This window comes from Hoplias malabaricus, chromosome 11, assembly GCF_029633855.1.
Source record: "Hoplias malabaricus isolate fHopMal1 chromosome 11, fHopMal1.hap1, whole genome shotgun sequence".
NCBI classification, from domain to species: Eukaryota; Metazoa; Chordata; class Actinopteri; order Characiformes; family Erythrinidae; genus Hoplias; species Hoplias malabaricus.
In genome coordinates, this window is record NC_089810.1 from 6,023,435 (window position 1) to 6,049,872 (window position 26,438).

The 26,438-nt window shown below is 46.0% G+C and overlaps 1 protein-coding gene across 10 annotated transcripts in view; it reads left to right on the forward strand.

The window, feature by feature from the left end:
- mef2aa (myocyte enhancer factor 2aa) overlaps positions 1 to 26,438 on the forward strand; it is a 133,894-nt gene that overhangs the window by 21,331 nt on the left and 86,125 nt on the right. For all 10 annotated transcript variants that reach the window (XM_066684215.1, XM_066684217.1, XM_066684219.1 and 7 more), the window contains one exon: positions 21,077 to 21,304. In XM_066684215.1, coding sequence (XP_066540312.1) covers positions 21,251 to 21,304 — 54 coding nt within the window. In that variant the 5' untranslated portion in view covers positions 21,077 to 21,250. The remainder of the gene's footprint in view (positions 1 to 21,076; positions 21,305 to 26,438) is intronic.

Consider the following 26,438-nt stretch of genomic DNA (forward strand, 5'->3'; position numbering starts at 1 on the left):
CACCGTTCTCTTTCCTGTTATATACAGTGCCTTTGACTGTGAAAGATTATGGTGCATCAGTTTTTATCAAAAAATAAATAAATAAATAAAATAAAATCTCATCAGTTCACAACCTTTCCCAGTTTGTGAGTCAGAGGCTTCCACGCTGCCGGGATTGCATAAAGCTTTTATATAATGTAGCATTGTGGAACATAGCCACTATGAAGAGGATTGAAATGTCATAGGGGGAAGAGCACGGTATCAAATATTTATTCTAAGCCATTTGAAAGTTTTTTTTTTTTCCCATAAAAAGCAGAAGTACTAACCCACCAGTAAGAGGGTGCCATAACTGCTGGGGAGTTACAAAAATAAAGTCTGCTCCGTGTGTTTGAACGGGGGGAAACAGCTCTGTGCTCTGATGTAACCACAGCGGTTGCTTTTTCCAGTACAGTATCGCTTCTCAGATAGAGATAAGGCACGATGCTGGTAGAGATTTCGAGTATCTCTTGTGTATGACTCTGTGTCATCTCTGTATTCTGTGATTTGTGTGTGTGTGTGTGTGTGTGTGTGTGTGTGTGTGTGGCACTGAAACACATTAACGCGTGGCATCTCTAATATCCTCATGTGCTCCGTTCCCTCAGGAGGAAGATGTCGATTCATCTGCGCTGTTTACCATTTCTGAGTTGGGATCTGGGCAACATCAAAAGGCTGCCATGCCACTTAACACAGCTCGCAGGCTGCCTTCGGGGGCAAAGTGGGGGTGGGGGGTGGTAGTGTGTGTGTGTGTGCTGGGCAAAGGGGTGGGGGTGTGGGGGTGGGCTGGCACTCCTCAAAGCTTGGGTGGGATTAGTTATCTCTAGTGAGGACTCTCTGTGTTTCTGTCTCTCCGCCTCTCTCTAACTCTCCGTCTTTCTCTCACTCTGTGCTAATGGCCTGCCTCGCCAGAAAAGCCAGGGACACATGCCATCACTTCACATGGCAAAGTCCAGGAGAATGCTTTCACGCAGCCCTTTGGAGAAAGTGCTGGGCGTGTGCAGGAATGCATGTGTTTGAGCGCGTATGTGTGTGCAGACACTGAGCAGAAGGCAGGAAGGTCTTCTGTAAGAGTGTAGTGTTTCAGTGATTTGCCTCAAGCGCGGATGATTCACTTATTGACAGATTCATAAAAAGTGAAGGCAAGCTTTGAAATCTCCGAGGTTGAATGCCGGGCGTTCTGCATATCGCTCCATCTCGAGCCGTAGTGGTATCTCATCGCCTATTATCCTTTTAGAAAAACAACCAACAGGACGGGAGTTGGAAAGAGTTGAAGGAATATCCTTGAAGCTTTCTTTAGCGAGGGAGTCCTGGCAAAACAACGCCCCTTTCATTGTGAAGATGTCCAGTCTTTACTCTGACACAGTCTCGATAAATTTTGGAGATGAAACAGAGCTCTTTCAAAGCACACAGTACTGACTTCACAACGAGGCGAGGCGATGGAGACGGCTTCTTGATTTGTAACGTTAAAGAATCATGCGTTAATAATCGTTGAGCAGCGTGCCTCTACTCGAATGATAAAGGCGAATTATTTTATTGAAAAGAAGGAAAGAAACGCTAGGTATCAGTTAAAGGAACACAAGGTAAGGTCTGCTCCTGGGCTCCCCCTACAGTTGCAGGACGTAATCCACTGTTCCAGCCCTGCCCTGAACCAAGGGGGAGGGGGGAGGGAAGTAGAGATGGTTTCTTGCCCTCCTCCAAATTTACATAGTGCAGTTTCTACAGTGCTGAGCCTGCAGTTGCAATGACCGAGGTACTAATCTCCCTACTGCAGATCATTGAAGCGTCACGATGACTTTGAAGCTGTGATCCTTGGTAGTTTCATTGTTGACTTCATATGAGGTGGTATTCATAACTGAAACCCATGCAAGAAATCTCTCACTCCGTCACATTGCACCTTTCCCAAACACACAGGGACCTATGCATTAAAGCAGAGCCAAAGAGTTTAGCCTCTCTGATCCCAGCCCCAAAAAAATCCAGATACGCTACAATTAGCACGAGCGAAAAAAAAAACAAAAAACTCCACCAGGAGAATGGCCTCCCCACATGTAATGGATCTGTTTGGTGAGGGTCATCGCTTTATCCTTGAGAAACTGAGAATCCATTCATCGGCTCGGCTTGGAAACCTGACTGACGCAAATGGATCACTGGGAATAGGAGCGTCCCAGCAGTAATTATGTTACAACGCTTCTACCGCACACGACCGTGGGGCGGGGGAGCAATGGTGGCACATCTCTTGTTCCATTGCCTTTTTTTTTTTAATCTCATGTCCTTTTTTTATAGCTATACACATGTAGACATGCGTGCACGCTCCCACACCACATCGTCCTTTCTCGGACCGTTTTAACAGGTTAGTATCGGTTCTGATTCGCCAGCTCTGACAGACCTACGGATTGAGACTGGTGCTAACATTTCCACGGGCCTGACAGCAGAGCATGCTTAAAGGAGCTCCATGTGCCAACTGTGCAGAGCAGATCCAGATGGCAAATGTCCTGATGTGTTTATGTCCACAGCGTCTTTCGTAAACCCTTTTGTTGCTCCTCGCTGTTTTTGTCTGCTATCCAAAGTTGAAGCGGAAGCCAAACAGGACGACAGAACACATGGACACTGAAATCCAAGCTGCAGTGTTCACAGGTACGCCGACAGATTCTTGTTGGTTAGCACTCGGGCAGTGCTGAGCAGCTCTGGCGTGAACGGCACAGACGTGGGAGTCAGTACCTGGACTAAAGGACGTGATGGATGATTGAGGCAGAGGGAGTTTTGGAGTGCGCGAGCCACGCTGAGGTCTCCTCCGTGGCTTTTCTAATGTGGTCCCGGAGGCGTCTAGTCTAGTCAAAGTCACCTTGCGGAGTCCTCCCTCCCTGCTCTCGCCCTTGCTGGGGTCTGTGATTGATTGTAGTGATGACTATTGTGATCTTTCTCGCTTTCCAGTTCGTTTTAGACTAGGTCTAAAATGTTAATGATTTTTTGTGCTTATTTGTGATTTTTGAAAGACTTCCTGCAGCTAATGTCAGGGATGCTACGTGTACACATCCTTCACCAAATACATTATGCATTTCTCCCTGAATCTATTAAAATATCACAGTATTTATTTATTATTTGTTATATTTGGTGATTCTCAGTACTTTTTTCACAGTTAAATCTAAGCGCTGGATCCCACACCCCCGAGGTTTGTGTAAATACTTGGTAGAAGCCAGTACATTTTAAGGGTTCACTTTTTAAACCCATTTAACCTTGTTTTGTGGGTGTTAAACGTCAAATTTCAATTTTCATAAAGTTCTTACAGAGTTTTCTCCCCAGTTATTCTTAGTCATCAGTTTCAACTTTGAGTCCCATCTGATCACACACAGTTGAACACGTGCTTCCTCCGAGACACAAGGTCCATCCACCGCTTCTTTTCGAGCTGCCGCTAGAATAACACCAGTAATGTATCTGTGCACTTGCAGTACCAATGGCTGGCTGCTCCACCTTCTGGCACCTTTTTGTGTCCAAGAGCAAGTGTGTGCAGCTTGTAGCAGAGGTCTTGACCTATGATGAAACATCCAGCGCATGGCTCTGATTAGCCACTGCCCAACGAAACTAGCTACTCATGCGCTTAAAGCATTGCTCTCTCCACCTGCTTCATTCTACGCTTTCCCACAATCATACACCCACAAAAGCCTGGCATAGCTGCAGTGTAAATTCACCAAAACACACTGCAGATTACTTTCTTGTAATCTTATTACAGACTTCTTTTAATTATAATTTCTTAAGAATAATATTTTGTATGCTTGAGTTTTTCTCGTGTCAGAAAAACAATGCTAACTACACTCAGCTTATTCTGGTAAATGCGTAGATTACATGTGCCTGAGCTTGTACATAATTTGCGAGCTGACTGTGCATGCTGGTTTGTAAATATACACCACAGCGTCAATCCTGAGGAGCACCCTCTGCTGAACACGTCTCCGCTGCTACTGCTAGTGTTGTGCTACATGCTGTAAGCTTCTCCATCTGGGGAGTTCTGGATGCGGTGATGCTATCATGGAGTGAGTTTCTCTGCTGCTCTGAGGCTGACTCCTCCCTGGTTGGGGTTAGCTGTGTGCTAGCAGGACAGGTGATTGAACCGCCATCGATCCGGCCTGGGATTACGGTGTGGTCAGTGGAGAGTTGTCAGAGAATAACCACTTGCTGCTTGACTTCCCAGTGCTGTGAGTGGTCGGTGCAAGGTTGCACAGAGGCCAAACGAAATACACAATAAACACTCTCCTCTCCCTTCTTATATGTAGATCAACCACAAGTTTAAACCCACTGACAGGTGGTTACACCTCGTTACAATGGCACCTGTTGAGGGGGTAGATTAGGCAGCAAGTGAACAGTCAGTTCTTGAAGCTGAAATGGAAGAGAATGAGCGACTTTGACGACAGCCAAACTGTGTTGGTCATAACGTTTCGCTCAGAGCATCAGGTCTTGTGGCATGTTCCCCACAAGTTAAACTGTGGTTAGTAGCTGCCAAAGGTTGTCCAAACAGTACAAACAGCGACCCGGTTTGTTGATAATCTAAGTACAAATATGAAGAGCACACTTCAAGGAACATTGAGTTAGACTTGATGGGGCTCCTTCTAGGGTTGTAGGGTTTCAATTCACTTTTACAGCACTGTCCTGAAACCGAGAGGGAGTTGGCGTGGTTTCCTACCCCACTGTAATAGCTACATAGTGCAGTTTCTGCAGTGCTGAACACAGAGTAGTAGAGATAGAGGCGCTATTCTCACTTTTACATGTCAGTGGAGCATCACAATGATTTTGAAACTGTGTATTTGAAGCTGTGCCCTTAAGGTGTTGTGGTAGTTTTTATGTTCACACAGCTCTGTAATTGTACATTAAAACATGTAGAACATACAGAGATGTTCTCTCTGGAGCATGTGTAGTTATTTGCATATAGAGTCATCACCAAATCATGCCATTGGGCCACGGAGGCCTAAAACTTTGCACACGGCTGTACACTATATGCTTTGTGAGAGGCTCTGTGCTGGAAAAAAAATGTTATTCACTCAAACATGAACACATGCGCAGGCATACCTTCCACCCACAAAACAGGATACACAAATCCACACTCCTGGCTGTGAGCGATGGAGCCCTTGATAAAGAGATGTTGAGAGAGATAGCTCTAGTGAGAAACAAAGTCAGCTTGGGCCTCTGAATTCACCGCAGTCCTAACGTTTGCATGCCATTAGCTCGGAATGAGAGCTCTACCTTGCCATGTGTTTGTGAGGCTGGGCGTGGTTGTCAGTGTGGTGCTACAGGTTCCAGACAATGCAAACCTCTGCTTCTCAGACACACCTGACTCTTCAGTAGGAGTCAGGTAAGGACAGAAACACTGCCACGTGGAACCGTGACTTGGAGACAAATCTCAGATTTGCTCCTCTATAGACACATCCTCCTGTGAGGAGATATGCTGTCAGCTCCTATTTCTGGCCTTTTTGGAGAAATGAAACTGCGCTATTTCAGATCGCACCGCATCCTTCCCCTTTCCCTCCCCTCCACCCATGCACAAGATGAGATCCCTCCCCAGTCGCAGCACAAGAAAGCCAAGGCCAGCGTAGGCCGCGGTGTGTACGTAAGGAGCGTGACCACCGACTCCACTTCGAAATGAGGTCTTTTGCGAAACCTTCTGGTTTCTAGGTGCTAAAATTAGACTTCCTGAGGTTTCATTGTTTGGTGACACATCCTTCTGGACCGTCCCCTTTGGCCCTGATCAACAGAAAGCTGCTATCATATTTCCAGGGATGTTCGAGACTGTGCAAAGACATACTCCGCCGTAATGACATAATAAACAACAAACACTACGATGAAATGTCTGCCAAACCCTTGTCATGTAAACACGGTCAAAGTGTACCATTCCTTCTCAGACCAAGCAGTCCGTATACACCGTTAAAACCATCTCCTTGTTTCTACACTGCGCTGTCCATTCTCCCAGCTCCACACAGGAGCACTGTGCAGTTCTACCGTTCCAGACCGTAGTCCGTTTGTTACTTTACTTACTTTGTTAATCCACTTTCCCCCTGTTCCTCAGAGCTCAGGACCCCCACAGAGCAGGTGTGACGTGGTGGTGGATCATTCTCAGCGCTGCAGTGACACTGACGTGGTGGTGGTGTGTTAGTGTGTGTTGTGCTGGTGTAGAGTGGATCAGACACAGCAGTGCTGCTGGAGTTTTTAAACCCCTCAGTGTCTGGACCGAGAACAGTCCACCGACCAAAAACATCCAGCCGACAGCGTCCTGTGTCACTGATGAAGGACTAGAGGACGAGCGAGGACACACACTGTGCAGCGACAGATGAGTTACTGTCTCTGACTTTACATCTACAAGGTGGACCAACGAGGGAGGAGTGTCTCACAGAGTGGACAGAGAGTGGACACAGGGTTTAAAAACTCCAGCAGCACTGCTGTGTCTGATCCACTCTACACCAGCACAACACACACTAACACACCACCACCACGTCAGTCTGTAATTGTAGTATTACAAAAGGCTCCTATGTGGACAGTGGGTGCACAGTACAGGGGAGCCAATCACAGCAGAGCTCACTTACATACATCAGTCTTAAAGGCACGGTAACAGAAAAGCAGCCTGTGATTCTGAAGGACTATGGTTGGATTGTGTTGGATGTTTTTAATGTAGTTACAACTCGCAGATTCTGAGCCTTACGCGGACTCTTTAGGAAGGAAATACGCAGTGTATGGGCCTCATAGCGAAGCTTGGACAGATTCTGAGTAATTTGCTCACACATTCTCCCACAGTCACATTGCCTCTGCCCTGTTGACTCAGAGGAGCAGGGTTTGGGAGCTGCGTGCAGGCTGCAGCATGAGGCAGAGCTGTGTGTTTTAAGGGAAGTTAAAATAGTGTGAAAAGTCCTTTCTGCACAGCACAAGCGCAGCGTTTCCTATCGTTCTGCCTGAGCTCTCACTGTTCAGAGCCTCCTTCTCACTCATTTCTACACCCCCCCCCCCACCCCCCACTTTGGTAGATCTTATTAATTATATCTCATTAGTTGCCTTGGAAACAGGTGAGGGAACGAGGAGAGTGAGAGAGAGCTAACGAAGGGAGGAATGAAAGAAAGAGAGGCAAAGAGAGAGAGTGAGAAAAAGAGAGAGCAGGCAAGGAAAAACGAGAGTGATAATGAAGGGAGGAATGAAAGAAAGAGGCAAAGATAGTGTGAGAGAAAGCAAGAAAGAAATCGAAAAAGGTTGTGTGAGAGACGTGAGACGGATTTTGTGTGTGTTAGAGAGAGAGAGAGAGAGAGGGAGAGAGAGAGAGAGAGAGAGCTAATTAAGGAATGAGAGAAAGAGTGTGAAAAAGAGAGCAAGAAAGAAGGTGAGAGATTGTGTGTGTGTGTGTGTGTGTGTGAGAGAGAGAGAGAGAGAGAGAGAGGCTTCTGTAGGATCAGGCTTGTGTTAGATTAGCATCAGTAGACATTAACACCAGAGCCACTGCTGTCGTTGCTTTGGGCCTGCTGTGGAGGGGGAGATAAGAGCCTTCCTGATCCCAGTCAGCTGCACTGTCTGCAGGTACACATCGGCCCAGAAGACCCCTGCAACAAAGCCTCAGCTCTACCAACTCCTCTCACTCTCGTTCTTGCTCCTTCTCTCCTCTCCTCTCTCTCTCTCTCTCACCATGTGTTCTCACCTCAGTCTTTCTCCAACTAAAGTACATCTGAGCTCGCTGAGTGCCTCAGAACGGTGTCACCCAGACGCTGGTTAGCATTAGCCTCTGTATTAGCATCTCAGCGCTGTTTTACATTTCCTTCCATCGTCTCATCCTCAACATCATACAAACAGACAGACATAGTTGCATCATTACTGCTTTATCAAAGCCCACCTCCTGTTTTCTTTTCTGAAGTATATGAAAAAAAGTGTCTTTTTTGTTGTGTCTGGAACAGGTCCAAAATCGGTGAAATAATAATGAATAAAAAAACGAAAATCAGGTTTTGGGCAGGTTTTGTGTGTTTAAACTGTGTTTAGTGCATATATATGTGTGTGTGTGTGTGTGTGTGTGTGTGTGTTTGTGAATTACATGTGTGATATATGCTGGTATTACTGAACATTTGTATTATAGTATGATGCAATCCAGCCGTGACACAACAAACCTGCATTCACTTCCACACTGTCTATGCACGTGTCTATATATATATTACATACTTTACATTGTTTATCTTACAATACATAGACGTTTCCTCAATTTTTGCTGGCCTCAGTGTCACGTGTAATAAATATGTTTTTGCTAAAGTTCATTGCTCTTTAAGGCAGCTCCATTATTGTGCTGTTATCTTATTGTTGTGTCAGGAGACTGTGTTTATCTCCGTTATTTCTTGGACACTATGTCTATCGTGACAGGCCTGACTGTATACGTTTTTCTGATGTGGAGTTAAATGAATGGGGGCCTTTGCCGAGTCCTGGATGTGGCGTAGTGTCCGGTGGTTGCTGCAGTAACGCATTGTCCTTCAGGGCTAATACAGTTTCTGTCTATTTACCTTTCTATTCATCAATCTATGTGTCTTTTACCACTAAGCTGCACTAATTGGAGCCACTGCTGTTGCTTTAGCTTTCACACTGCGCTGGCTGTTTGTGTTGGGTTTAACCCAGTGATTTGTGGTTCAGAAGTTCCTTCTCATTGCACAGACATGCTCTCTCTTCTGGATTGTTTTCTCAGCAGCTGACTGGCTCGACAAGTCCCTCTTTGGTATCGCTGGCTGTTATCGTCTGTCGATTCTCGGTTATGTAAGCCTCGGGCATGTTTTAGCCGCTTATCAGTCGAGGCCAAAATAAGAAGAGGCCTGCCCTGTTTTTTTTTTTTATTCCAGCAGAAAAGTGAGTGAGAGAGAGGAGGGGGCCGGGAGTAGCCCGCAAAAACGACCCTGCTTGTAAACATAGGGAAACACGGCGCTAGAATCCACTGGAGAGGGGCTGGTGTTGTTGTTTAGTCTCTGACTTTACAGGCAGGAAAGATAACAAGGGAAGGATCAGAGCGGATGCTTGTCCCAGAGGCGGGCGGCCTTTTTTTTGCTTTTTCTTCTCGCTCTCTCTCATGTCTGACTGCCTGTTAGTGGTCATCTGTAGGGGTCTGAAAAACAGGAAGCAGGGAGCAGGATGTAGGAGTGTGCTCCGCGCTGCCCACGGGCCTTCGGGATGGGCCGCCCACAGGAAGTGGCGCTGCTGTCGCGCCCCGTGCCTGCCTCTTATTCTGGCAGCAGTCTTCAAGTGGGAGAAGCCAGGGACCGGGCAGGGCACTCGGGCTCCATTTTTTATTTTTTTTGGGCCCGACACTTTCATTCACTTTCACTTGTGAGGGCAGAGCAGCCTTTGAAGCACAGGAAGGAAAAGGGGGGTTTGTTGTGCTTTTCACGACAGAGTTCAGGGACGTGGAGCAGGTTCCAGAGCCCTGTGCAGATGCAGTCCTCTGAGAGACAACTGCTCAACTCCGAAATATATTTGCATCACACGTATATGAAAAATACATGTAGCTTCACTTTATTCCTTAAATGTACTTGTCATGTTGCATGTTGTTCTAGAAGCGGTCACGACAGTTAGTGACAACTACGAGACTCATGGCCGGCGAAGTGTGTGTGAGGGGCTTCGTGGAGTGAACATTTCCACTTTAAAATATTTAGTAGCTAATGCTAATTTAAGTAGCTAATGCTAATTTAAATAGCTAATGCTACTTAATGCTATGTTAGTTAAGAGACTAGGACCCCACATCAATGTCACTGCAGCTCTGAGAACTATCTGTGGGGGTCTTCTAGGGGCAGAGGGGGCAAGTGGACTCCAGTCTGTAATTGTAGAACTACAGAGTGCCCCTGTGCGTTGTCTTGGTTACATACCAGAGCTGATATTTAATTTTGACAGAAAGTGTTGCTAACTGTTCTGTGTGACAAAGACCAGTGGTTAAACGGTGAAAGGAAAAAAGGAAAAGGGAAATTAAAAAAGTTACAAGGATTTTGATATGACAGCGATAATAAATGTAATAGAATTAGGGCTCGGCGTCAGAGTAATATGTCGGGTCATCATGCTGTGACACGCCAGTGTGTTGTAAGAGACCAGTGAAAAGGGCTATTATGTGCACAACTCCTGTATTTTTCCATGTACGGCTCATTTTTATTACAGCGCTCTGAAGTCAGCTGGGGAAAGGGAGCCTTAATGTAGTAAGGGATTAGGGCAGCCCTCTGCAAAATGATAGGTTTGTACTACAGTGAGGTGCTGGCAATGTGTGTAAAGGTTTTGGCAGCCACAAAAGGGGTTACACTGTATGATGTGTGTGTGTGTGTGTGTGTGTGTGTGTGTGCTGGGGAAGGGTGTGGGTGGTGGGGGGGTAATTACAGTGTGAGCTGAGTGTGTTTTATTGAGTGTGAAAGGCCTGACCCCAGCACGAGCCCTCCCACTCTACTAGAGCCATGTCCCATAGGAGAGAGAGAGAGAGAGAGAGAGAGAGAGAGAAATGGACAAAGTGAGAGGGTGAAAGAGAGGGGGTCTAGTCAACTAAGACAAGGATTACTCACTCTTTTTCACATACACATTGAACACACACACACACACACGGACTGTGATTTACATTTATATTGAGCCTCTCATCCCCACATCTCAGATACAATACGCCCTGCTCGAACGCAGTGTGAAGAACAAGGGACTTGTTTAGAAAGGAGAGGGTGTAAAGACCTCAGCACGAGGTGTGTTTTCTTCCCTCGTTCACGTACCTTTACTAAAACAAGTGTAAGAGCACAGTTCAGAGCGCGGTGCAGTCACGGGAGAAAATGGAAACATGTAAATATTTCATTTTCAAAAAAATTAAAAACTCATTCTGGAAACCTTTGAATTCCCCTCCCCCCCCACGTTCGAGACAGGAAACATTGTGGCATTTCTTACAGTCGCCCACTGTTTTTTTGTGTGTGTGTGTGTGTGTGTGTGTGTGTGTGTGTGTGTGTGTGTGTGTGTTTGGGGGTGAGAGAGAGAGAGAGATAATGTGTGTGTGTTTGTGTGAATGACAAGTGTGAGGTATTCTAGTGTAGAAGTGAATTCTGGTTTGTTGTTTGATCCTATCACAATTATCATGACATAGCAGTTAATGTCCCGTATTATTAATCCAGTACAAAGCACATGACCTATCATTAACCCTTTGTATTGATAGTCAACCTCAAAACAATATTTCTGTACATTTAGGAATGAAATATAAGACGAACGTTTGCATTTGAACTTCCTGCTGGTGTGAGGTGTGGGGTTAGGACTCTTTCTGGACCGTGAGCTGCGGTAAATGCAGACGACGTTGAAAATGGAAGGTCTAAATGATAAGGAATGAAGGTTTAATAAAGACTAAGTGAGTTGGCGGAAACAAATTTGGGTAAAAATCTAATTGTAAAGGTTCTGAAAAAGGTTTAAATCCCAATCCAGACCCAGGTCTGTGTTTAAGGCCGAGACCCAGACGACCTGGCTGTAATCCTGAGAGCCGAATGTAGACGCTCAGTCAGTTGTGGTCGTTGTGGTGGACACAGCAGAATGTCCAGCTGTCTCTGATTGGTCTTTTATAGAAGCTAAAAGTCCCCATTTAAATGTGTTTTGAGAAGAAAATATTCCACTCTTTCAAACTGCGATGTGGAAATCAAACTTATAAATAGATAAAAACCTGCTGAGGTAAGAGTGTGAGGAGAGATTTCTGTATATTTTCTGTTTGTCTCTAGATTTTACAAAATGTTGATGCAAATTTGAGTGTGCTTTGCCAGTGTGTGTGTGTGTGTGTGTGAGTGTGTAGCCAGGTCAGGGTCAGTGCAGTGCATGGGCCTGTGTGAAAGTCAGGCCGGGCATGTTCCCTGTGCCGTGTACTCCCATTGATTTTCATCTGAAGCGCAGGCAGCCGTCCCACAGAGGCATGTTCCAGGTTTATCGATCAGCCCCCGTTACAAAGGTTTGTTAAGCACCTTTCAGAAACGCTGCGCTGCTCTAAAGCGGAGAGGTCACAGAACAGGTGCAGTTCAGTGTGTAAACGATGTCCGTTGTGGGGAATATCACCCTGTGTTTGCGTCAGTTTCCTCAGCCACCCGTTTCCTCGGTGAATAGAGAGCTCATGAGCTTCGAGGAGGGACAGCAGAGTGTAGAGGAGCAGATGAGTGTTGCTAAGGTTTCACCAAGTCTGTTCTCGTGGGTGGGGGTGGCTCCAGAGCGACAGCGTTGGCTCAGATCCCAGCAGCCACGTGCTAGAGCCGTCCTGCGGAGTCTTAGACGTGTCCCTGCCGAAGCAGCTTTGTAGCTGATCACGGAACAGAGAAAGGAGCCTTGGCTCTAAAGAGTTAAACCAGCTCGGGGCCGGGAAGGCTGCTTCTGGATCAGTGTTTGCAGTCACTGCTGGGCCAGTCAGTCAAGGCAGGAGCAGACTGTAGGTACATATTCGGGGGAGGGGGAAGTCATGCAAAGAAACGTAGGGTTAAATGAGCAGTCTCCTTGTCAGTGCTCATTATTTGGAGGTTACAGGACTTGTTCAGTAAGGAACAGTGCAGCTGATTAGACAGAGAAATGGGTGGTGTGTGTGTGTGTGGGGGGGTGAAGCAACAGTGTGTTCTCCTCCCTCAACATCCATGGCTGCAGTGCTCTTGAGCAAGGCCACCAACACCACACTGTTCACCAGGCGCTACGGCTGGCTGCCTGCCCCTAGGGATGTGTGCAAAAGTTGTTCACTAGTGCATGCGTGTGTGTGTGTGTGTGTGTGTGTGTGTGTGTGTGTGTGTGTGTGTGTGCGTGGGCTCACTGCCACAGATAAATGTGCAACAGTTAAATGTGGAGACTCAGTTTCCCCAAGTGGATTCAGAAAGTTTCACTTCTTCTTCTGTAGTTTCACTTGTGATGCACAAGGTTGACCATGGCACTAATGGAAGAGACTCGATAACACCAAGAGTTCTGGAGCGGATTCACAAAGGTGTCTTAAGAAATAAATTGTGTTTAAATGTGATTTAAGTGCTTAAACTTAATTGTTAAGAAATATTTATTTTTTAAGAATTCTCTAACATTTTCTCAGCTTTTCTCTTACGAAAAGTTATACTTTAAAACTATGTTCTTAACTATTTTTGACACCGCACTAAAGCCTCACGACTGTGGTCCAGTTAGGCCTCCAGAATGATTTATTTAATTAGCTGTCAATTACTATCAATTAAAAGTGTGTTTAACAAGATTAAAAGTGGAGATAGTTTTTTTTCTGTTGGACATTTTCCTCCACCTTCATTTCTAATTCTTGTTTATGAAGTTTGTGAATGCTTAGTTTCATTATTTTTGATCCATTTTCCTCTCAGCTGCTCAGATTTAACTGAATACTGTAAGAATGGCTGATTTTTGTTTATAAATATAATGTCAGAGTCTCACCTACAAATTGTCCACTGTAAAAAAAACAGTTTACAGTAAAAAACTATAAAGTTTGTCTTGAGAAAACCACTAAGAACATCTTAAGACAATAATTGGGAACACCTTCAACATCCACAGAGGTGGTGCCCTCCACCCACCTGGTCTCTGGGCTACGGGATGGCTGCTTACTGCTGCTGTGTGTGTGTGTGTGTGTGTGTGTTGACAGCCATGGATGGGTTAAAGGCAAAGGCACAGTTTTGTTGTAGATTGCGCAATGAAAATCAAATCACTCTTGCTTTTGTTTCATTTCGTTCGTCACATCTCAAGTAAACACAATTAAAGGGTTAAACAGATGTGTTTGTGTGACTTACTTTTACACGTAAACGTCTCTCACTGAAATCACAGATCAAGATTTCTTTGCAAGCTGTTCCAAACAATCAAGCAGGAGGAAAAGCTAACCTAGCATCAGACGTTTCATGCAGTCGGTCTTTCAAAAGTCTTTGGAAAACTGATCCAGAAACAGTTCCGTTGTGAGCCCAATTATCTCAGGCTCCTTCCTTCTCTACCTGCGCTCCATTCACACACACGACCCATCACTCATCTCCCAGAAGAGCCGCGGCGCACGCGTCAATCTCGCCGTTCTGAGCTGTTTAATTGATGCCTGTCGCATGCGCGAGGCTTTTTCGGTGACAGGTGCGAGAATGCGGCACTAGCGCGCAGATGACAGATAAATAAATAAATAAATAAATAAACAAGCAAGCAAACAAACACCACGGGCCCCTTGTTTCCCCCTGACGAGGTGTTGATTGTCTAAGCAGTTCCATCTGTGTGTCTGACTGAACGTGTGACTCAACTCGTATGTACAGACATGAGTCCGACTTACCGCCGTGTGTGAGTGACGCCACGCAAAAGGGAACACACTTACTACGGGCGTCTCGTGCAGAGGACAGGGCTTCGGGTCAGTGATATGGCAGTGGATCGCCAGCTCATGGAGTGTGCTCCTCTCAGGCCAGATGAGTTATTGTATTTGCACGTCAGGCTACTCGTTCACTGTGTCTGAGGATGTATCGGGGGAATGAACTAGTGCTGCCACCGCCACTGAGGAAAATACATGGTGTGGCCTGTGTTGCTATTTAGATGACAGAGTAGGTTTATCTTACTGCCAGTAGTTTGTATACGCTTGAGAGTGGCCTACTTCAAAGTAGAGAAGGCAGAAGAACAGACAGAGCGTCTTCAGTTTTATGGAACAGAATGGGTTAAATTATATTTTCGTACTGTAAATATATACATGGGGCAGATGTAAATTTTTAAGACTGGACAATGAAGGCCCTTAGGGTATCAGTCAGGCCCAGCACACACACTTTAATATTCGGATGCTAAGGTTGTTGTGACAAATTGCAGTACACTACAGGAACCATGGGGGCGCTGTGGCTTAGTAAAGCCGAGTACGTTGAAATTACAGCTTCAAAATGATTGTGATGCTTCATTGAACCGTTATAGGGAGAACAGAGCCCCTGTTGTTGGTACTGCAGTGTAAGTACGGCAGAAACTGCACTATGTACCTTTTAGAGGAGGGTAAATAACCACCACCCCATCTCTTGTCCCTTATATTATAAATGTCCTAATATTGAAAATGTGTTTAAATACCTGTATATTGTGATTATTTATTCATAAATATATGATTATTGTCCAGCCCTAGACTAAATGGGATTTATACTAGTTGCCGCCCTAGTTTCGGAGCCTGTTGTAAGTGAATGCCCTTGACTACCAGCTTCTTGCCGAGAGTGGGTGTATATGGTAGAGCTCCAGTGAATCGTGCTGAACAGTGGAGTGAGACAGAAGGTGCCGTGAGACACTGGCAAGGTTCTGCTTCCATCTGCCCTCCTTTAAAGCACTGCATGGTCCATTCTCTAGAGCAGAAGCTCTTAGACAACCTGAGTGAAAGCAGGCGGCGTGAGCAGTGCACAGGGCCAAATGGCAGCCTCCCTCCTCCGCATCCCTTGCCTGATCTGAGTATGCCGCCAAGGTGCTCCCGTCCTCCGGAGGCAAAGCGCAGAGGCACAGAGGAACACAAGCGCTCCAGTTCCATTCAGGCCCATTAGGCCCAAGTCTCCGGCTGTTCACGGTTTGACCCGATGTTATTTATAAAAGTGGACAAAACTAACGACAGCCTTCAGCGCGGTCGATACTACTGCTTTACTACTGTAGGTTTGTCCATTTGTATTGACAGCAGTATGTTATACATTAACAGACCCTACAAATCATCACGGTCCAGGGGAAAACTCTCCATAACCCAGCGGAACCTCATTCACTTATTCAGCTCTCTCCTGAAATCAAGGGGCAAGGTATATAGTGCGGTTTCTGCCGTGCCGACACTGGAGTACCAACAACAGAGGCTCTGTTCTCCTTACAATGGGTCAATGAAGCATCACAATCATTTTGAAGCTGTAATTTCAACACTTGGAGCCCACCAACCCACACACTGTGATACAAAACCACACAGTCAGTGTTTTGTGGGGTGCCTACTTCTGAAAACATGGGATGAAATGAGTCGTTTGATTCTGTGACTTGTCCCACCCCCTCCGCTGTGAATGTTGTGGGTGTTTTCTTTTACTTCCTCTGCCAGTCCAGAGGTTCATACCAGTGACCTTCAGTGCCCAATCCCACGTCGCTAAGCTTTAGGCCACACCCACTTCCCTAACTTTAACGGCTTAACGGCTGCCTCTAGTGTAAGAATCTTAAAGTGATGTTCGAATATGGTCCTGTATTCGCGCCTTCATTCATTACCTACCTCTCTATGAATACACAGTTAATCTCCACCCACCCCTCCCTATGGACTCCTAGGTTTGTGACATCAGAAATCCTGTCTGTCTACATCTGTGTCTCTGTGTTTGGAAATGCTCAGCTACAGCGGCAACCACTTACACTGGAGGGCGTCTTTAAATATAGTCGTGGTGCCTCGGTGAAGATGAAATGACAAAAGGAAAACAGCTATAATGTTTATAGTATGTTTAGGAACTAACTAACAAAGGATTAAGGTTTTAAATTGAAGTAGAAATATCAGCTCTTCTCTATCAGCCACATTCATTTCAGGAATCGGAACTGGAGAGAAAAATAAATAAATCAGATCAGTCGGCTGTGTGTGTCACTCAAAGCAAACTTAGTATCTGTGTTTGCTGTGACTATAAAAGAGTGATTTCGATTTTTGCCGAGACTCTCTCTTGGATCGTGTCTTCTTTCGTTTTCTGACCTGAGAAACCTCAAAGTCAGTGCATTACCTGGCCCTCAGCACTCTCACAAACACTGGTGCACTCCCAAGAACTGTGGAGCTAGAAGGCCCTGTGTGTTTCAGTTGCGCTGTGTTTGGATAAGCAGCACATCGTCAGCATACACAAACATAGACACACGCACGCACACACGCACACAAACACTCCACCATGCAAACATTTCCATTCAAACAGCTTGTAAGCTCTTACACAATGCACTTAATCCAGATGTTTTCATTTCATTTGGCCCACGACTGAAAAAAGGGGAAAAGATTAACTCTGAATGTTTATGCGTCTGTCGTCCTGCGGCTCTTTCATGACCAGAACGTGTGAGAAGGATGTGTTGTTTGGGCTCTGTAAGGTCAGGGTGGAATCACCAGGCTGGGTCACTCCACTCCTGGGCTGTGTGTTTCAGCGCTGACAGTGCGAGCTCTGGAGGGGTTTTAATGAAAGCTTACAGGGGCTCAGGGTCCTCGGCTCACTCGTGTTCTCTTTGTGTCTGTGTGGGTTTCCTCCAGGTGCCTCCGGTCTCCGTCTACAGTCCAAACACACATTCATAGGTGATGCGCTGCCCAGGGTGTGTTCCTACCTTGGGCCCAGTAAGTCTCGGTAGGTTCTGAACATGAATGAATGGCTAAGTGAAAGGTTATATCTCCAATATTTGGTGTCGTAATGATTTTTTAAAAAGCTGAAAAGCACCAGAGCCTCTGTGAATGTGTGGCGTGTGAGTTATGCGTGAAGATAGAAATATTCCAAAATGCTTTTTAAATGAATTCCTTATTTCCTTCACCGCTGTCGGTTCCATCCCATGACCCTGTGGACTGGTCCTGTGGCTGTTCTCTGTTTTCTGAGGATTTTCCTTGTGAAGCCCAGAAACCTGAGCATGTGATGGAATCAGACCACTGGCCTCCTGCTGTTGTGTAATCTCAAAAGTAATGTCTCTGGACTGAAAGACTGGTTCTGAAATGTCAGAGTTAATGTTTATGAGCCCAAGCCAGCCCCGAGAGCAGATGATAATCCACACCTACCTGCCCCTTCCTGAGCACACTTCATCCCAAAATGAGGAAATGATTTCGGAGTTTTCCTCAGAAGAAGTTTCCTTCACATTCTTCTCGTACATTAACCCCCCTCGGGGCTCTGGTATTTGACAAGTTGTTGGTACACACCTCAGTGACCAGGTAGCTACTGGTCATTTTTTGTGCAGTGTTTTGTCCACCTTCAATAAAGTAAAACACTTACATTTTTCTAATAACAGTTAGTTTAGGCGGGCGGCATGGTGGCGCAGCAGGTTAGTGTCGCAGTCACACAGCTCCATGGACCTGGAGGTTGTGGGTTCGATTCCCGCTCCGGGTGACTGTCTGTGAGGAGTGTGGTGTGTTCTCCCTGTGTCTGTGTGGGTTTCCTCCAGGTGACTGTCTGTGAGGAGTGTGGTGTGTTCTCCCTGTGTCTGCGTGGGTTTCCTCCGGGTGACTGTCTGTGAGGAGTGTGGTGTGTTCTCCCTGTGTCTGCGTGGGTTTCCTCCGGGTGACTGTCTGTGAGGAGTATGGTGTGTTCTCCCTGTGTCTGTGTGGGTTTCCTCCGGGTGACTGTCTGTGAGGAGTGTGGTGTGTTCTCCCTGTGTCTGCGTGGGTTTCCTCCGGGTGACTGTCTGTGAGGAGTGTGGTGTGTTCTCCCTGTGTCTGCGTGGGTTTCCTCCGGGTGATTGGCGACTCAAAAGTGTCCGTAGGTGTGAGTGAATGTGTGAGTGTGTCCCGTGTAGTCCTGCCTTGCCCCCAATGATTCCAGGTAGGACCCTGAATTGGATAAGCGGTTACAGATGATCAATGGTGTTAGTTTAGGCAAATATTACCATGGTAACTTATATATTAATTATTCATATATTTTCTTTATTATTTAGTTATATACAGAGAAAATGACCATTTCCCTATTATTATAAACAAATATAAATATAGCAACAACTGGTTTCTCTTCTTTGCTGCATTAACCCTTTCTAAAAAACATTACATAGTGATGCTTCAGATCATATTTTACTTTGGTTTGACCCCATGCACTCCGACTGTAGTCTGTGCTTGGCTTTGAGAATGATGACGTAAGGTTTGTAGACAGTACTTCTACCTTATCGTAGTTGCAGTCCCATTAAACCTTTGGTGTTATAGTGTAGCTCCGGTTTCCTCCCACAGTCCAAAAACACACGTTGGTAGGTGGATTGGCGACTCAAAAGTGTCCGTAGGTGTGAGTGTGTGAGTGAATGTGTGTGTGTGTGTTGCCCTGTGAAGGACTGGCGCCCCCTCCAGGGTGTATTCCCACCTTGCACCCAATGATTCCAGGTAGGCTCTGGACCCCCCACGACCCTGAACTGGATAAGCGCTTACAAATGAATGAATGAATGTTATAGTGTAATTGGACAAAGCGAGCAGTGTAACATTGAGTGTGACTTGTTTAAATTTATTGTACTTTACCACAGAAAGAGCAGTCAGCTGGTGCATCGCAGCTAGTGTGATCCAGCAGAGATTTGAATATATCTGAACTACAGTTGACTGTGTGAGGAAAGCGTGCGAGGCATTAGGCCTCGGCCCATGTGCGAGGGGAGAGCGCGATACGCTGCGCTGAGAAAGAACAGTGTCCTGCACACAATGAGTCCCATTCAGACGCGCAGTAGGGAAATTTTCTCTCTCGACACGGCCAGAGTTTCCTACCTCTGTCTTGCTGCGGGGACATGACCTCTCACCAAAACTTTTCTGCGCCTCTGGAAACACCTAAACACCCCCGTTCTCTTTTAACCCGCTAATTACTAGCCCTGGGCACCCGCTGCTCCCTTCCCAAACCTCGTGGTCATCACATTCTGCTGCTCTACGGCCACACAAAAAAACAGAGACGGGGGGGAGGACTGCTTTTTCTTGCTGCTTCTCAATCTCTGGAGGAGAGAGTTCAGCAGTGGACTCTCTCTGATGAGAGATGTGTTTACATAGGCATTTTCTATTTGGGCGCACGTCTGTCCTCCTCTCTCGCTGCGGAACGAGGGGGATGATGAATGCCTCCGCGGAGGTTTGGGACAGGGCCGTGGCGCGCCTCTTTGTGAGCAGCTTGGGCCGGAGCGAGGGGGCAGACGGAGCGCTCCCCGGGGCAAAAGCAAAAGGCTTCCACCGCCTATTGCCTCATCCCGTGGCCCAGAGGATTCAAGGCTCGTGTCAGCCTGAGACTGGGTGCACTCTTAATCATCTTAAGCGCAAGAGGCTGGCAGCAGCCAGGGTTACAGAGAGGGAGAATGAGGCCGTCTCCGGAGGCATGCCTGTGTGTGTGTGTGTGTGTGTGTGTGTGAGAAAGAGAGAGAGAGCATTTGTTTGTCTCCTATAGCGCGACACTGAGAGACAAACATGGACCTGATGAAGGGAACTAAGTAAAGAAAACCACATCCGAACACACCATGAGAAAACTAAAGGCAGACTCTTGGGGTGATACACATTGTGAAACCAGACAGACAATCTGATCTGCTTTCTGGTGTCATATTGATTATAACATCTCACTTCCCACTCAATCAAATGTCAGGCCAACACGAAGTGAAGGCCTCTGCGTCCGTTTCACTTGTGGCTCTGGTTTTCTGCCCATTACCCAGTCGCAGAGAGTGTAGATCAGGATTCTGCTGAACGTTAACCCTCCTCCCTCGATGAATGCTGTTGTAGGGTTAGGGACATAGACGTGTCCTGAGGGCTAAAAGGCTGAGACCCCTAGTAAACATGTTTCTGGTTTATATTTGAGACCGAGACCTCGTACAAAGCTCTAAATCAGACATTTTACATAGTGACATAGTGCCATTTTACTTTCCTTACTTTTATTTGTGGACATTATTTTAATGACTCTGAACAGTGGTGGAAAACAATGATGTTATATTTTGTGGGAATATATTGTCACTGTCCAATGACACATACGTATCTCCAAAAATAGTGACTTTACAGGAGAAGAAAAAACAACAACTTAGATTTCAATGGACGTCACATTAAAAGATTTTTCAGGTTTTTTAGAGCATGTAAGTCGTCTAACAGACGTTTGGATACAATATTACGTGGCTGAAACATGGTGGAGGTCTTCTAATATCTTACTAGTTTCCAGTCCTTATGTTAATGGGCTACCGTCGGTTGAACCCTGGACCTTGTCAAATGTTTTTGGCGATAGGAAGCGATCGGAGCGACTGAACTGGAGGGGCTGCTCGCGCCGCGTTGTTTGTCGTGTTGCGCGGCAGTGGGTTGAGCCCCAGCTGTTCTCTGAGGTGCAGGTGGAGAGATAAGAATTCATCACAGGCCTTCCTCTCATATCCTCTCTCCGAGAGGCAGCCAATAGAGCTCAGAGCGCTCGCCTGCTTTCATGTGCCTCGCAGCACTTCCTATGAGTTCGAATGTCACTTACTCCCGCTGTCTCTTTTTCACTCCTTCTTCCTCTCTCTCTGTCTCTCCCTGCAGATAGCGGCGCGGACACGTCAGGAGAAAGACCCAGAGCGAGAGAGTGGTAGAGCGTGAGAGGAAGACGAGAGAAGAGGAAGGCGGTGTACAATGTGCTAGTGTAGCGGAGGAAGACGAGCACAGGTGTTTTTCTGATATTCTCGGGGTGTCAGAGAGACAGAAGAGGACGCCAAGATGGGACGGAAAAAGATCCAGATCACGCGGATTATGGATGAGAGGAACCGGCAGGTCAGTGTCTCCTCGCTTTGTCGTCTTCCTCTTCTTCTGCTTCTCAACACTTGTCCATCAGAGCTTAGCGCCTCTTGGTTTTACCGTAGTGACCCACCTTCTTCTCGTTCTCATGTTTACGAGTTACATATTTGTTTCACACCCAAGTTGATAGCAGTAAATCTCTTAAATATACCACATCAATATATTAAAGTATCAAACAATGTGCTGTAAGCATCTTTTTTTAATTCAGATGAATGCCAACGCTAGCTCTTTAAAGAACTCTACATTTGATTTCTCAATCGTGTGATAGATGTAGACAGTTTGCATTCATCTTCTGTGAAAAAGTGGAATTGGTGATGGCTAATACATTGGGGAAAATACAGCATAATCTGTGTCTAAACAAACTAAGAAAACAATGATTACATGCTAGTTTTTAAACATATAGGCCACTTAATTAAACCAGGAGATTGTTTAATTAGGTTTGAGTCGTAACGCTGCTCCTAACAACACTGAACGTAGAATAGGTCGGGAGTGCTAGGGATTAAAGAGTTAACAGACAGTGAAAATACAACCAACTCAAACTGAGTTATGTCCGTTTTACTACAGGATTACACCATCCTCCAAGAACTAATTATGAACAATTCATTTACCGTGCACCAGGTTCAATACATCGACTAAATCAAACCAGACCGGTCAAATGGGTCATTTGATTATTGGGTTGGTTATAGATTGTCTGAACGTTGGCTTAAAACTGCTGCCCCAGCATCTGCACCAACCCTTGGCTGCCCTCACTGAAGTGCACCCAGACACACAGACAGACAGACATGCAGACAAGTCCTGGTCCTTAAAAAAGGGACCGGGACACGTTTGCAGTCGTATTTCCAGACAAGGCTCCCACACACCACCCTACAATTTCAGAGCTGTGGAAGTTGATGAGGCAGCAGAAGCCAGTGTGTGGGTGCAGAGGCTAGCAGGGGGCGAGGGAGGTGAAGAGAGGGCTGACTGTGGTCTCTCTCTCTCTCTCTCTCTCTCTCTCTCTCTCTCCCCCTCCACACATCGGAGGGCTAGAGCCGGGGCCCAGAGGGGGCCCCATGCACTCCCTGTGGTTGCAGCTGGTTGCTAGTAATTAGGAGCAGCCACTGCACCACAGCACCCTCTCATTAGCAGGGAGGGTCAGCAGGACATTCAGCGCCCTTCTCTCTCTCTCTCTCTCTCTCTCTCTCTCTCTCTACCCTCACAAAAAGTGGCAATACTCTGGCCAGCCACAGAGACAGGCTGGAATTCACCCTCGTCTGCTCACGCTAAATATAAACAGCGCAGCCCAGCTCAGTCTGGCCTGGTCCAGCCGCTGTCTCCCACACACACACACACACACACACACACACACACACACACACACACACACACACACACACATCCCATTCACCGTGCCTGCTGTCTGCCATTCACTTCCTTTCACCTTTCCCCTATCGGGACTTAAGCTGTTTACTAATGAAGTGTATATCAGTAACTGAATGCCCTTTCTCAGCCCTTTCCCTGGCACTAGTCCACTCTAAAACAAAACAAATGAAGTTGGGTTGAGGAGTAAAGCTTGGAAACACTGTTCTAGCACTGAATAGGGATGTGCGTTCTGAGATAAAGTATACAGATCAATTTAAAGGAGAACGTCCTGACACCAGAGACAGACATTTTTAGTGTCCTCACTACAGATGTTATACTTGTTAGACATAGATTATATATAACATCACTTTCCCATAAAAACATCCATTTTTGTAGATGTTTAGTTTACTACATCATTTGAACACAGCAGCTGTTGACACTGTGTGAAAGTTTCATGAGGAATGGGCCAATAGAAACGCTCCAAAACCTTTTTACATTGACTTCCATTGAAAGTTAAGAATGTTTTTTTTCTGTCTTCTGTAAAGTTACTATTTTAGAGGTGTTGGTTTTTCTTTGGAGATCAATGATGTGTTTGTGTGTGTGTGTGTGTGTGTGTGTGTCTATCTCACACTGTTTTTGGACCTAGCTGACACATCTCAGGTGTCTGGGTCCTTGCCAACACTTGTATTTTACAGCACTGCTGTTTCGTCGAAGCAAACGCAGTACAGTATTTTGATGTTCTATATAAGATTTACACACTTACAAATGTGAACACAATTGCCCTGTGGTGGACTGGTGCTGTCTTCAGTGTGTTCCTGCCTGGCCTTCAGTAATTCTGGGTAGGCTCTGATCCCACTCTGACCCGGATCGGGAAGTCAGAACCTTCACAAATCCCACTGAAATATAAAAATTCCCTTTCACTTCTGGCCTTTGTATTTTCTCCATCTTCTCATGAAGGAATGGCGTATGGAATGTTTAACCTCACGCTCCAGTCTATAGCCACATACAGAGCATATGTTCTACCACGGTCTGTAATGGAGAAGCAGGTTATGTTGTGAGAGTGGTGCAGGGTGCATTAAGGAGGCTGTTGAACATTCCTTCACAGCCACCATGTTCTTATTTACAGTGTTAACAGTGGGCTACATTGTCTGTAGAAGAAAAACATTCGCTCCACGAAATTGGCCCCAGGTCAAATCTGCTACATGACCCCTGTGTGTGTGTGTGTGTGTGTGTGTGTGTGTGTGTGTGTGTGTGTGTGTGTGTGTGTGTGTGTGTGTGTGTGTGTGTGTGTGTGAGATAAGGGTCTTGTTTAAAGGGTAATGAAGATTAAAAAAAAAAAAAAAAAAAGCAACCCGTCAAAACTGCCTGGATGCGCCCCATTCACACCCTCTCAAAATATCATTTGCACCGTCTTGCCGGCAAAAGAACTTTCTTGCCGCGCTGGCGGAAAGCTAATTGAGGTTTTGCTCACTCTCCTGAGGGTGATAACATAACAGCCAGTGCCCCCTCCTTCTCCTCCCTCCTCCCTCCACTCGCCGGCTCGACCCTCTTTCTCTCCGAAAGCAAGTGTGGAGGTAGCAGTTCATTCGAGTGAGAAACTCAGAATTTACAGGACAGGCCAATTATCAGCATAACACCCGGCCCTGGGTGGGATCCAAACATGGAGGCAAGCAGTCAGAAAGACGGCTGCTAGGATCATCAGCATCTGCGCTCTCTGCCCTGGCCTACACCTACAAAATCAGCAGAAAAAAAAAGAGACAGACAAGAAAAACAGGGGGAGAGAAACGTAGTTAGCGTAAAATCACTTTGTTTCCGCGACTGCTGAATTAATGAAATGTATTCATTTATGCTGCGGTGAAGATTCTCAGGTCTAATTGAATTGAAAATACGGGCTAGAGTGGGCTGAAGAGGTAAGGAGTGGCTGTTTGAAATTCAGCACTTGGGTAGTCATAGCCGGCAAAGCGAGTAGTTTCGGGAGGACTTCGGCCTCTAGCTGTAACCACAGACTCGGGCTCTCGACGAAAGACAGTGTCGGGTAATTAACCGTTATCCCGTCCGTCAGATTCCCCCCGTCTATGTCCTAGCGAGGGGCTTAACGGTGGCAGGCAGGTGTGGCCTTAGCGGCTCTGAGTGACCGAGTGAGTGTTCCTCCTACGAAGCTCGTCTCTTCTTCTTTCTCTCCGGGGTGCCTTCCTCACCCGGGCGAGTTGGCCATTAGCATACCGGGCCCGTTGCGAAGATCAGTTGGTCTTTGTCTGTGCAGCTGTGCCGCCGGCGGCCTCCATGTTTACGACACGGTGGAGAAAGCGCCGTGAGTAGGCTAATTAAATATGCCACCAATGCTGCACGCTGCTTCTTGCATCATTACGGGAAGTATTCCTGAAAGCCTGTTGACCTATCAGAGTTTCGATGGAGGAGGCCGGCAGGGGTTGGGAGGTCTGTAATTGCAGTATCCATCAAAACAAATGGATTCGCTTCAAGAGGAAGCCGTGAAACAGACAGGACGTTTTGTGCGTTGCCGGTCTGGAACCATATTTCACAACAGTTCAGCAGCCTCCATGTCCAAGGCTTTGTTGCTCTGTTTTGGTCTTGAGACCGGCGGTGTCTTGGTAGCTTGTGTGTTTTGTGGCCTGTGGTGCGCATCATGGATGGTTGCGTTGTACTAGACATCGCGGCTGCATGAAGATGTAGGAAATAACTAACAGAGAGCATCACGCCTCCTCCTTTTAGCTGTACTTCAAAAGGCACACTTCTTAAACATTTGATTGCATACTGCCAGACTACAGCTGGAGGAGTCTGTGAGAGAGAGAGAGAGAGAGAGAGAGAAGCATTATATTCAACTCTCTTTAATTTCATAGTTTATCAGTACAAGCTGTTGTAGACGACGGTGGAGTTTTCTCAGCAGTGTATGTGCAGAGCTGTGTGAAGGACACTGCATATGCACAAATGAGTACAAATGAGTACAGAGCGCATGCATGGGGACAGGCAGGGAGGCAGACAGACCTTGAAATGATTGGTTTGATATAAATAATCGGAGAGGATGTATGATTAATAATGGAGAAAGGAGATTTTGAATGATCACCCAGTGACAAAGCGTTCATTTTAGCAGCTGAATTTGATTTAATTTCTGTCTTTTGGCTCAAATATGTATTAGTTATTTAATTGTTATTAATTTTAGTGTAGCTTTAGTTGACAAAACTAAGACTATGTTACTCTAGTTTTACTTTATTAATTAATAAATAGCCTACATTCCTGCCGTGTGTATTTGAAAGTTTTACTATTTTAGAGGTATTTACAAAGTTTTATTAAAAAGAAGCTTAAATGTTATGTTACAAATGAAAATGAATTTGGTCTTTTTTTTCTTTAAATACATTATGAATTTATTGAAACTATGTAATAACAATATTACAAACTTCTCCCCTTGGCCCTGAATACACCCTGCAAACACGTCTTTTCTGCAGGTGTGGTCCGTATTAGCAAATATAAACTTTACATTTTAAGTCACTGCAGAGGGTGTCACAAACTGAGACAAAATGAGTCAACTGAAGGAGGTTAGACTCTGTGAATCATTGGCCAACAGTTGATATGAGGAAGTCGACTTCATTTTTTCGTTGCCCTGACAGCAGTAAACATTCATTCATTAATTCATTCATTCATTCATTCATTGTCTGTAACCCTTATCCAGTTCAGAGTCACGGTGGTCCAGTCGCGGCAGACACAGGGAGAACACACCACACTCCTCACAGACAGTCACCCGGAGGAAACCCACGCA